The 13346-nt window shown below is 32.7% G+C and overlaps 1 protein-coding gene across 4 annotated transcripts in view; it reads right to left on the bottom strand.

The window, feature by feature from the left end:
• Positions 1-534: 534 nt before the first annotated feature.
• Positions 535-13346, bottom strand: part of DMXL1 (Dmx like 1) — a 126009-nt gene continuing 113197 nt past the window's right edge. For all 4 annotated transcript variants that reach the window (XM_082724143.1, XM_082724146.1, XM_082724145.1 and 1 more), the window contains 5 exons: positions 10828-10920; positions 9370-9461; positions 8216-8268; positions 5134-5351; positions 535-2668 (listed from right to left, as the gene is read on the bottom strand). In XM_082724143.1, the coding sequence (XP_082580269.1) occupies positions 2444-2668; positions 5134-5351; positions 8216-8268; positions 9370-9461; positions 10828-10920 (681 nt within the window). In that variant the 3' untranslated portion in view covers positions 535-2443. The remainder of the gene's footprint in view (positions 2669-5133; positions 5352-8215; positions 8269-9369; positions 9462-10827; positions 10921-13346) is intronic.

The following is a 13346-nucleotide window of genomic DNA, read 5'->3' as shown; positions in this document are numbered from 1 at the left end:
AATCTTTGTATTGTACTCTTGACTGTTGAGACCAGTGTGAGAAATTCTTGCAATTTCTTAAGTAATTTTTTTAAAAAGGAGAAATAAATTTGGATAAAGTAAAGAAAGGGGGATGGACTTGACCGTCTCATGATTCTACATAAGAAAAATCCTCCACTTCAGAAAATGAGACTTGCAATGTTGTAAACTTTTCTGTCATTACAAAGCCACATTCTCAGAAAATGCACAATTTAAAAAACGTATGTATTTTGATGTACCCATTCCATTAATGTGGATAAAATTTTACATGTATGTACACCACTTTATATTTAAATATACATTTCAACTTTTTATTCTTACCTTTTTTGAATAATGTTTATATATTAAGTTAAAAAGATAATAGAAAAGGAAGAATAAGGTGTTCAGGAAAACTACTCAATCCTTCCTATATTTACCAAATATAAATACAGAAGTTCTCTATTTTAAAATGTCACATATCCTTTAAGTCAACTAAAGTTGCATAAATATTACTTAAAACAATAGCATGCTAAAAAATGTCACTGCATGATTGTTTATTTAAAATATTATGACTCTGATGTAAATACATATGGGCTTACATAATTTATTACTCATATAAACCCTCAATTAAAATGCTTAATTGTTCATCCACAATGCCTTTTTTCTAATAATAAGCATAATAAATTTTCTATCTAATTGAAAGTGTTTAAAGCCTTTTGAATCTTGATTTGTGCAGTTACTGAAAAATAACTTAAGCTGAACTACAGCACACAGCAGGATCGTTTGCAATGCCGCCACAGATCTCTCTGCGGCCAAACAGTCACATACTGTTACTGTTATTGCACGGTTATAGATACAGGTTATTATGTGCACATAAACTCTCTACATAATCAACAACAGTGTTCTCACTGCAACTAGCTTAACACATTTAAAATTATGAATACAATTTACAAAATCTTTAACAACATACTTTTAAGATAAAAGTATCCTGAGGATATTACAAAATTCATTTTACCAGCCCTTCATTTCTTCGCTTTGACTCTTTAATTTCCAAGATAATAGTTGTTCATATTTTGTTACATAAAAATGTTTTTATAATTCCTATTAACAAAATATATTTAAGCTACATAGTATATAATTGTCCCTCAAACACTTAGTCCCATCTGCCTCCAGTCTCCTTGGCTAAAATCAAGTATTTATCAAGTTGTCTATAATTTTTAATCAGAAAAGTTAGCACAAAACAGACAGAAATAGGGTTATTAGCACATTTAAGTTAAAAGCATTGTGCATTTTTAATATTTTGGTCATATTTTATAGTAAAATAATGTATTTTGGCAAAAAAATAATAAAATATAAGGTTTAGTTTATTTTCTATTAATGGTAGATCTGGCAGGTATTTTACATTTGTAAATATTATCTATTTAATTTTACTGTTTTCACATTTGTTTCTAAAAACACTGCTATAAGGTGTTCAGAACTTTGAGACTAAAAGCACCTAAAAAAAAAAAAGAGAGAGAGAGAGAAAGACGAAGTAAAATGTTAGGTGCTCTAAAATCCTTTGACAATTTTATAAACTTACTTTTAAGTGTCTCATATATGCCAACACAGAATCATTATTGCCTGCTAAGACGTAATTGACTCAAGATAATCTTTAAAATTATAATCTTGGATGTTTTCCTGAAATTATTTGAAAATTAGGATGGGAATTAAAAAACTAAAAACAAAAAAAACATGGAAAAAGACAGCTGCAAAAAAGGTCGCTATTCTAGTGGCAGTAGTTGTTATGGCACAAAAACACATGAAAAGACTTGTAATTTCCTCTGATATATACACAAACTAAGTCCAGATAAGATGTGTAAGATATATTACATATATACAAACACACTTGGGCTTCAGGCAGGAAACAGGGAACTTTATCTTGGGTCATATATCACTGAAGTCCCAATGACAGTTTTTAATGAAGATGTTCATTATGTTTTTTATTCTTGCCCAATTATCAATCTATCATTAACAGAAGAAGAGTTTGAGATGTATTAGTTTGAAAAAAGAAGTAAGGGCATGGTGAATTAAGTGATGACTGATGTCAACTGCCTTTACATAAAGGGTATTTTTACTGTTAAATTCATACAGAGACATCTGCAGAAGAGTTTATCAACAATCAGAACACAAAACTCCTTTAACACTATGACATACTCACTATAACATACTATAAATATGTATTATTACAGTATTACTTATACATTTTACTTTAGGCAATATAGTCTAATTCTGAATGACCTTGTTAATTTTTAAGGCATCAGTGCATCAAGGGCAAAGCTCCGTAAAATAAATACGAAAACAAGAAAGCATTAGCTTATCTGTGGCAGAGACAGTGATCACTGTACATTACGTGTGTTGGCCACTTCCATGGAATAGGGAATAAATTATACATCTTATTGTCAAAATGTTATAGCATAAATTTCACATCATTTCTCAATACTTCATTTAATGGGCTAAACTGATCTGGCAGTATCCTCATTTTCATTGTTCCATCAGCTCCACATGAAAAAATGTGATTTGCTGGTCCTGTCTCAATTTGCATCACTCCAGTTCCAATGTTTCTAAAAATGGACTGCCGGGCATGTTCATTGATAAAAGTGTGGAGAAGACTAAAGGTAGATAGACTCCAAATCTGAAAGACATTAGGAACAAAATTAAAAATTGAGGTTGATGATTACCTTAAAAATCCAAATGAAAAATTAGACCTGTTTAGACCTTTTCTTTCTTACATAGACTTCTATGTAAGTCTAAGGTCATAACATTTTAACTGTGTGTTGCTATTTTCCAAATCCTTTGATATTATTATTCTTCAAAATCCATCCATTTAGAAAGTATTTTACCTTGCATCTAAGAGAAGAACTTAGGTAGAGGAGGTTAAGTGTACAATACTATAGAAACTTGTAATATTATAGGGACTTTCAGAAAAGCTTGTGCTAATGTGGTTAAAATCAAGATCAGTCAGTTAAGCGACTGCCTTCCACTCTGGTCATGATCTCAAGGTCCTGGGATCGAGCCCTGCATCGGGCTCCTTGCTCAGTGAGGAGTCTGCTTCTCCTCCTCCCTCTCCCTCTGGTGCTTGCTCACTTGCTTTGTCTCTCAAATACATAAATAAATCCTTAAAAAAAAAAAAAAAAGAAAAAGAAAAAACAAAACACAAGCCAATACCTTCTGTGGCGGTCTCATGATCCCCAAAAATACAAGGACATAAATCTCAGGTTAGGAAAACCTGAAAGTTAGTTCTATATTTTTAGTGCTGTTACTTCATGTGTGTGTAATCATACAAAAATACCTGCTGCTACATAATATCTATGTGAAATTATATGTACATAATATGAATGATACCTAAATATCATGGTTAACTTTACTGGAAGATAAAAAATGAGAAGGCTCCTATATATAAAATACTTGTTGATTGACAGGCCACATATTTGAATTTTCAGCAGTAAAGTATTTTTCATTTGGGTTAAAGTGCATTTTCCAAAACTTTCCCCAAACCAATTTACTCTGTTCCCCAGGCTCCCCCAACACAGTAATATATTAATAAGCAATGAAAATTACCATGGATTAATTAAAAAAAAAAAGAAAAAAGAAAACCTTGTGCTGTATAGTTTATAATGGATACACTTCAACTTTCTATTCTTTTTTATTTTTTATTCTTAGAATACCCAGCAAAGGATTAGAACCACTGGAATGAGGGCCTCAGAAATGGCAAAACTATGTTCCAATTGCAAGATAAATGATCATAACTTTAATACACTTTAGTGAGATTTTCTATTTTCAGTCTCTACCAAAATAAATGTGCCTGTTATTGAAGTAAATTACTTACAAAGTAATTTATAAGCATCTTCACTTATGTGAAGGACCTAAATGCTTTCAGGACATCTATTTTTAAGTTTAGGGACATCCAGTTAATTCCTGATTTTTCGAGATCACTATTTTCTAAATATTTTTTTTTTCCAAGAAATTTTTTAGCTCATACTACTCCAGACAGGATTGTTAAATTGTGACTTCTGAATACTACATGGTATACTTTCAAATCTTTTTTTTACTTGATTAAATAATAAACCTCAGGATCATAGCACAAACTAATCCAAAGAACTAATCTAAGATATAATACATCTTATTCTGAACTGAAGGCAGTTCAAATAAGAAACGAGCTTCAAACTGAAGGAAAATAATTCTGTATGGAAGTTGGTATATATAATTGATTGAAAAGCCTTTTCAAAATTCCAAAATTCCAGATAATTTTTTCTGGCTGGTAATGATGAAAACAATATGTAGGTTCTAACAAAGTAGCCCAACTTATTCTTACTAAATTTTCTCACTAGGGCTTAAAACAATGGATTCTAATGGATTTCTCACTAGGGCTTAAAACAATGGATTCTAAGACTGTAGAGTCCTTCAGTGGGTTGCTGGCCATTACAATAATTTAAGGACTTCTAAACTGACTTAACCCTGGAGATCTTTCCAAGTGTGGCCAGAGGATCCTCCATGCAGACTGCTAGGTATGCATTATAAAAATGCACATTCCTGAGCTTTAGAGTTACCATCTGAGTATCTCTGGGGTGGGACCTTGCAACAGTATTTCTAGAATGGGATGCATTTTAATAAGCTGCTTAACATTTTAAACAACCTCTAAGCTTTAAACACAGTGGAGTTTGAGAAGGACAGGGTTTATCCAGGTACATTCAGAATTCGTCAATCAGGGTGGCTGGATGCTAATGCTGTAAATTAAAAAAAAGGGGAGTAATTCAGGATCAAGGGAAATGTTAGTATATTTTACAGTACCTGAAACTGAGTTCAGTGACTCTGAAAACGGGAGTCAAGACTAATTCAAATGTCTGAAATATGTTTCTATCTGTGGAAAATTAAGTTCTTTTGCACATTAATTAGGTAAACTTGAAAACAACTGAAAAAGAGACATATTTAGGTTAAATGTCATTCATTAAAAGGTTTAGTAAATAGCAACTAACATGTTGACCACAAGTAGGAGTTAATATTTCTATTATTTAAATAATATCATCAGTCCAATTAAACACTTAAGGTTTCTGAAGATTTCTTTGCATTTTGCAGATACTATGCCATTACTGTATTTACCTTTATATTGCCTTCAGCAGATCCTGTAACAAAGTACTCTTCTGTCGGATCAATGGCAATGGCTTTAACAGGAGAATCATGGCTCTGGAAAAGCTGCCTTTGCTGTCGTTGCCGAAGGTCAAATGCACATGTAAAGCCTTTTCTGCCGCCTGATATTAGTAGCTGATGTTTTGGAGCATATGCTAAAACAGTAGCTCCACTATCATGGCATGTAAAAGCTAAAAGATAAAGTAAAAATAAAATAAAATAGAAAAGGAAAAACCATTTAATGGTATAAGAAACAGACTTCTGGCTTCTGGCCAATGTAGAACAACAGATCACCAGGTTTACCCACCTACCTGAAACAATTTAAAAAATAAAATGATATATAGGAAACAATGGTTTGGGGCACTGGACATCAGGCAAAGAAAAACGATCTCTAAGAGATGGGAAGCAAGCTAGGAGTGAGCCATACAACTGTCATTTCATACAGCTGGATGAAAGATCAAGCTTGTTAAGTAGAGACATGAAAGATATAAAAAAGAGATACAAATAAAAGGTCCAGAGATTAAAAACTGTAATACTAAAGTGAAAAATACACTGCATTGGATTAAGAGCAGATTAAATAATGCCATTAAAAAAAAAAAACCCAAACTGGCGAACTTGAAGACATATCAATATTAAGTGTCAAATACATAAATACAATGAATATTTTTTTCTTAAAAAAAAAAGTCTAGCCTAACAAATTTCAGGGAAAAAAACATCTATAAACAGCTCAAAGACAATATGGCATAAAGATGAAGAATGAAGATTTGGGAGTCAGGATGTCAAGATATAAATCTTGTTTTTTTGCATGGGTTTAAATGTATAACTTAGGTGAATTACTTTTTTTTTCTTTTAATGTTAAGTCTCAGTTTCATCATTTGTAAAAAGAGACAATCCAGCCTGCTTAATAAGTTTGTGTGAGGATTAAATTAGTTAATATATTCAAAACATGTAGAGTACGAGGCATATACTAAGTACTCAATATACTTATTTTAAGAATCTGAAGAAAAAATTATAGAGAAGGATTTTTTGAGTTTTACTAGTACTTTTGAGATTTAACTTATACAGTGTTAAATGCAGAAACTCTAAGTGTTCACCTCTGATGAGTTTTGACAAATGGAGACATCTGTGTAACCATCACTCAATTAAAGACACAGAATGCTGTTGTCATTCCAGAAAGTTCCCTCATGCCTCTCTGATTTCTATCTGATTACTTTTACCCGTTCTTGAACTTCACATAAGTAGAATTTTGTGGTATACACTCTATTGTGCCGGGCTTCTTTTCCTTCAACATGTTTTAGAGGTTGATGAATGTTGTCCCATGTATCAGTAGTAGGCCATGCCTTTTTTAAATTGCTTAATAGTATTCCATTACATAAATAGACCAGGTTCCTGTTGGATGTATTTGTGTTGTTCCTGGTTTTTGGCTTTTATAAATAAAGCTGCTAAGAACATTCCTATACAAGTCTTTTTTCTTTTTTTTTTTTTAAGATTTTATTTATTTATTTGTCAGAGAGAGAGCAAGCAAGAGTGAGCACAGGCAGACAGAGTGGAAGGCAGAGTCAGAGGGAGAAGCAGGCTCCCTGCGGAGCAAGGAGCCCCATGTGGGACTCAATCCCAGGACGCCGGGATCATGACCTGAGCCAAAGGCAGCTGCTTAACCAACTGAGCCACCCAGGCGTCCCTCCTATACAAGTCTTTTTGTGGGCGTGTGTCTTCATTTCTTTGGGGTATATATACAGGTGCATGTTTAACTTTGTTAGAAACTGCTAATCAGTTTTCCAAAGCAGCTGTTCCCTTTTATACTCATTCAGCAAACCATGAGGACTCCAAGTTCTCTATATCCTTGCCAACATATGGTATTCTAGAATCATTGACTTTGGCCATTTTAGGGTATAGAGTAGTATCTTATGGGGAATTTAGTTTCCATTTCCCTAATGACTATTGATGTTAAGTACTTAATCATATGCTTACTTGCCATGTAGATACTAAGGAGAGGGTAATTTTAAAGTCTTGAATATATCATTTCTTTCATGGACAGTGCTTTAGAGGTTGTATCTAAAAACCCAGGGCTAAACCTAAGGTCACCCAGATCTTTTCCTATACTTCCTTCTAGAAGGTTTAGTTTCTGTTCCGTGATCTATATCTATTCTTAACCCATACATAATGTGTCTTTCAGTACTGTAGTTTTATAGTAAGTCCTGAAATCAGGTAGTGTGAGTTCTTCAAGTTTGTTTTTTTCTCAGTATCCAGTGTTCTAGGCCTGCTTCCTCCTTATAGGAACTTTTAGAACCAGTTGATATGTATAATACAGTTTGCTGGGACTTTGATTAGGATTGCATTTAATTTGTAAAGTTGGGAAGTGCTGACATCTTAACAACATTGGCTAACAACACTGAATATGGACTAGCTCTCCATTTATTTACATCTCTGATTTCTTATCTTTTTTCTATAGTTTTCCCCAACAGAGGCTATATGTATTTTGTTACATTTAAATCTTAGTATGTCATTATTTTGGGTGTTATTATAAATGGTGATTTTTTAAAAATTTCAAGTCACAGTTGTTCATTGCTGGTGTATATGAAAGCAAATGACTTCAGTATATTGACCTAGTATCCCGTGATTCTACTATACTTGCACATTAGTTCCAAAAGTTTCTTTTTTTTTTTGTAGATTCTTTAAGATTTTTCTACACAATCATGTCATCTGTGAATAAAGACAGTTTTATTACTCCTCTTCCAAATGTATACCTTTTAATTCTTTTTCTTGTCTTACTGTATTTGTTAGGACTCCCAGTACAATGCGGAGTAGGAGTGGTTATCAGATCCAAAGTAAAAACATGACTTTTATATTATCTATGTTCTACTACTATCCTTCATCAGGTATAGTAAAGAATTAATTACATATCTTGCATTTTTCTGCTTTCAAAATTTGCACCACTGTGGGAAAAATAAACCTCACAGGCTAATAAAAATATGTCATTAAAGACAAGCCATTAAAAAATTCTTTTACTTTATGAATTGACTTGCAGAATTTACAAAATGCTTTCAAAACTTACCATGGACTAAACTATTGGCAGGTGCTACGAGAGTATCCCACAAACATATGTTCCTGAAAAAAAAAAATTATTTGAATGACACAAAATTTTAACAACATAATAAAAAATAAGCTGTCTCATATAGTTATATTAACATTTGAACCTTGTTCTCATAAGAAGTTCTTAAATTTATAAAAGAACCAAATACAAGTAACCAATATATTTATGCATGATTACTTTTCACACAAAATTAAAAAAAATTACTAACCTAAAAAACTAAGTAACTTTAGACTGGCACTTATTTACAAATAATGCTATATAAAGCCTGAATACAGAAACTACTTTTTGTATTTGTTGATTCTCTAATCTGACAGATGGACTGACATATACCAATAGCAGGACACAGTGAATTTTTTTGGAACACAAAGAAAACTTATTTCTGCTATGAATGGGAGTAGCTTTTAGTCCTTTCTATGAGTGGCAAAGGAGGCACTAACATACGCAAGAATTTCTATCCAAGATGGGCTGAAGCCTCCATATTCCTACAATCCAACTTGTATTGCAAAGTAAGGCTTTACTGATAAATAGAAAATCTCAGCAACCTCAGCAGAACTCTGCTGCACAAGGGAAGTGAAAAGGGGTGTTGTGGACTGAGGCAGGAGGAGACATCTTCTTATATATTTAAGGTTTTGGGAGAGATGGAGATAGGCTGCCACTCACTACCTACTGTTTAACTAAGAAGTCTTTTGAGTTTCTAGTTGTTTTTCTTTTTTGAATCATGAAACACTAATAATACCTACCTAAGAGAGCCACCATGAGGATTAATGAAAAAGGTGGACCAATAAATAATAGTTCTTCTTTTTTGCCTCAAGCTTTCTTAACACATAAAGAATAATATGGAGAAAAATTAATTTCACTATCAAATTATTTTCTCCTGAAGTCTTAACATTGCAATATTAATAATACACAAGGAATGGATTTTGTTTTTAAGGTCACCAAAATTTCCCTACCTTTACAATTAGAACAGTAAAACTACTCTAAGTAACAAGTCTTTATAATAAAATATTGAAAAGCATAACTGTGAAAACATTCTTGAGATACAAAAATGCAAAGCAAATAAAAAACAAAGTTCAGCTATACAGATGCACACTTAAATTTCAGTTATAATCTCTTACCTATTGTCAGTTGAAAGACCAGCTGTAGCTATCAAAGAGGAGGAACTAACAAAGACAAAATCATTGGCTGTTTTGTTGTGACACTGCCAAGTCTGGAACAGTTAGAAACAAACAAATGTTACTGCTGTCACTAGCAATTTTATAACCAAGTAGATGCATTAATAAAAAAGGGATCATGTAATCAATCTGTGGCTTACTTAAACCTTTTGAGTCTTTCCCCCCAAACTTTAGACAAGTTTCAAGAGTAATAAAGAGAATTTTCATATACCATTTATCCAAATTCACCAATTTTGAACATGTGGCACATGTTTTGCCTCTCCCTCTCTTTTTCTCTTTCTCTTTCTTTTCACACACACAACTTCCCTGAACCATATGCATTGTAAGTCTTTATGAGACCCTGTGCTTTTGTTCATCTAAAAGTTCAAAAGAAAACAAAAGGAGGCTAATTGTTTAATATTTCTCAATATCTGTGAGAATTTTTTCTTAGAAAAAACTAGAATTTTAGATTATCTCAGACTAAATTATTTGTTTTCAGAAATGTTTAAACTCTTAAATAATTTTTTTTCTTTTTCTAATTTAATTTCAGATAGCCAACATACAGCACACCACTTGTTTCAGATGTAGAATTCAGTACCTCATCAGTTGCGTGAAACACCCAGTACTCATCACATCATGTGCCCTCCTTTATGTCTGTCACCCAGATACGCCATCCCCCCATCTACCTCCCCTTCAGCAACCCTCAGTTTGTTTCCTTTAGTTAAGTCTGTTGCAGTCAAATATTTTTTCAAATGTGTGAATATAAACATATTATTAAGTCAACAAAACTAGAAAATTTACAATGTTTGTGAACGCTCCATCAAACAGTAACTTAATATGAGAGGTCTAGTCTATTACAAAGATTTCCAAGCTATACTTGTTGAGATATTTCACTTTTTGGCTTTAATATTTATTGCCTCAAATGTATATTCCTTATTTCTTTAAAAATAAAAATTCAGGAGTGCCTGGGTGGCTCAGTCAATTAAGTATCTGCCCTCAGCTCAGGTCATGATCCCACGGGTCCTGGAACAGAGTCCTGCATTGGGCTCCTTGCTCAGTGGGGAGCCTGCTTCTCCACTGCCTGCTTGTGCTTGCTCCCGCTCTCTCTCATGCTCCCTCTCTGTGTCAAATAAATTAATTAATTAAATTAAATTAAAATTCAAGGAGTATCTGGGTGGCTCAGTCAGTTAAATGTCCCACTCTTAATTTCAGCTCAGGTTGTGACCTCTGGGTTATGACACTAAGCTCCATGTAGGGCTCTATGCTAGGCATGAAGCCTGCTTGGGATTCTCTCTCCTCGTGCCCTTACCTTGACTCTGTTTCTCTCTGAAAAAAAAAAAAAAAAAAAAAAAAAAAAAAACCAACAAAAATAAAATAAAATAAAAATTCAAAAAAGTTTAAAGGTAAGAATTTTTGGCTTACCAGGTATGGCTTAGGCATGCTTCCAGTTACTGGGCAACATTTCCAGTTTGTTTGATACAAACTTAAATATCCGTCAGCATCAACTATTCCAAACTTAGAGAAAAATATTTTTTTAAGTTTCTAATACTAATACAAAAGTACATATTAACCCATACCCCCATTGTGAATCCCATATTTTGATCTCAAATATTTTGTTGATAAATGGACTTTTACTTCACCTATGCATGGATCTAGTCCAGAAAAAGTTAGCTGCTGCTTAAGAAAATTCCAGGTCCACAGAATAAGCAAACATCAGACATACATACTTTATCATACTAACCAAAAGCAGAGTCTATATATTATCTAAAAGTACTCAAAAAATAGGATAATAGATTTACACATTAAGTCATGCAACAGATGTTTAGTATATATAAAATAGAAAACTGTCATTATGACCAAGAAAAAATAAGGACTTCAAGAAATATATAAGAAAAATGTGTCAATAAGAGTAGAAAGTAAAATGAAACAGAATTCCCGCTATGGGAACTCAGGGTAATCTGATTGAGAAAATGTCAAAATTATTAAATGAGGGAGTGTATGTTAGAGATATAAAAGGATAAGGAAGACTAAGCATTTCTTTTCTTTAGGTTATAAAAATAACATATACAGTTTATAATATAAAAAAATGTCTACTTCGGACTCTTGCCCTCTCCTACCTCCAGATCTAGAAACTATTAACAATGTGATGTGTTCCATTTCAAATCTATTCTATGAATAGTCCAACATTCACACAGGGTTTTAAAAAAAATGAGAATCATAATAAATATACAGTTCTACAATTACATTTTTTACCTGTTATAGCCATCTTTTTGTATTAGTACATTTAATCTACTTCATTCTTGTGCAGTGTAGTATTTAACTATATGTTGTATTATGACTTGTTTGAAAGCTTTTTCCTTTATGGACAGTTTCCAATTTTCCCTAATACCAAGTGCTCCTTTAAATATTCTGGTACAGAGGCGCCTGGGTGGCCTCAGTTGGTTAAGCATCTGTCTTTGGCTCAGGTCATGATCTCAGGGTCCTGAGAGCAAGCCCAGTGTCGGGCTCCCTGCACAGTGGGGAGTCTGCTTGTCTCTCTGCTTCTCTCCCCACCCCCGCTTGTATCTCTTTCCCTCTCTCAAATAAATAAATAAAACCTTTAAAATAAGTAAATATTATGGTATATAAACCTTTGAGTATTTATGTACGATAGATATTTAGAAATGGGACAGCTTTGTCAAACAGCATCATTTAACACTGGCAGGTGAAGCTAAAATTTAATCCTAAGTGGTAATATCAATTCATACACCTATTTTTCTTACACATTAGTCAACAGTGCTTATTACTAAAATTTTAAATATTTGCTGGTATACAGAAAAAAGGCTAATTTTAATATGTATTTCTTCAATTATTAGTCAGGACTGTTGGTTATGCATAGTAGTTTTGTAAACTGACTTGATTATATCCTTTATCTACTTCTCTATTTTCTTTTTAAAAAATTGATAAGGCGAATATTAGGAACAGTAACTCATCATTTATCCAATTGTTTATCCACAGAGAATGTTACAGATATCTACTCAAAGTCTATCCTTTTTGTGATTTATCCTGTTTTCTGGAAAAGACATACATATGGTCTTTAGAAAGGATATATGGAACATGTTATATCTCTGTACACTTAAAAATACATTTTTTTATGTATTTTTCATCAAGTTTGAATGACTGTTTGGACAGATAATGACAACTAATTCCCATTCGTTGTCCATCAGACTTCTGTGAATATTGCTTTCCTATGTATAATCTTTGAGTAGGTGAATGTCATTACATTTAGAGGGGAGGGGTGGAGAGGTTCTAAGTAATCATCTTACCCCTCCTCCTTCCTATAAGCTCTCTTTATCTTTGGGTTAAAAAAACAAAAATCAAATAATCAGGATGTATCTAGGCAAGTGATGTTTCTCAATACTTCTGCCTAGTACTTGGTAGGTCCTTTCTTTTTAAAAATTCCATTTTTCTTTGATTTGGGAATATTTTTATTCTAATTAATTCCTTTGAATATAGTGCTTCTTTCTATTCCATCATTTTTTTTCTTCTTCTGAAATACCTTTTAAGTGTCTTTTTAAGTTTTCCTGGGTTTAGTCTTAATTTGTTTCTTGTATTATTTTTATCAAAGGATAATTTCCTAAGTTGTTCTTCCAGTCACAAACTAGATTTTCAACTATTTCCATTCTGCGATTCAGCCCTTATAATGACTAGTTGTTCTACTAACACAATTTTGGGAATCACATGTTTTAAATTTCCAAGAATTCTTTCCTATTCTACTGGTTTTACTTCATAGCAGCTTATTTTTATTTTAGAATGCAGTATCTTCCTAAATCTGAGGAACTGTTGCTCACAGGTCATTTATTCCACTTAATGCCTCTTTTAGGGCTCAATAACTTCTGGCAGCCCATTTCTGTTCATAATTGACAGACTAACCAGGATTACTGTCCTCTGTTTTATTTAGC

The sequence above is a fragment of the Mustela nivalis genome, assembly GCF_964662115.1.
Source record: "Mustela nivalis genome assembly, chromosome: 3".
NCBI classification, from domain to species: Eukaryota; Metazoa; Chordata; class Mammalia; order Carnivora; family Mustelidae; genus Mustela; species Mustela nivalis.
The sequence above is the reverse complement of the archived record's forward strand: the minus strand, read 5'-3'. Positions and strand labels throughout refer to the sequence as shown.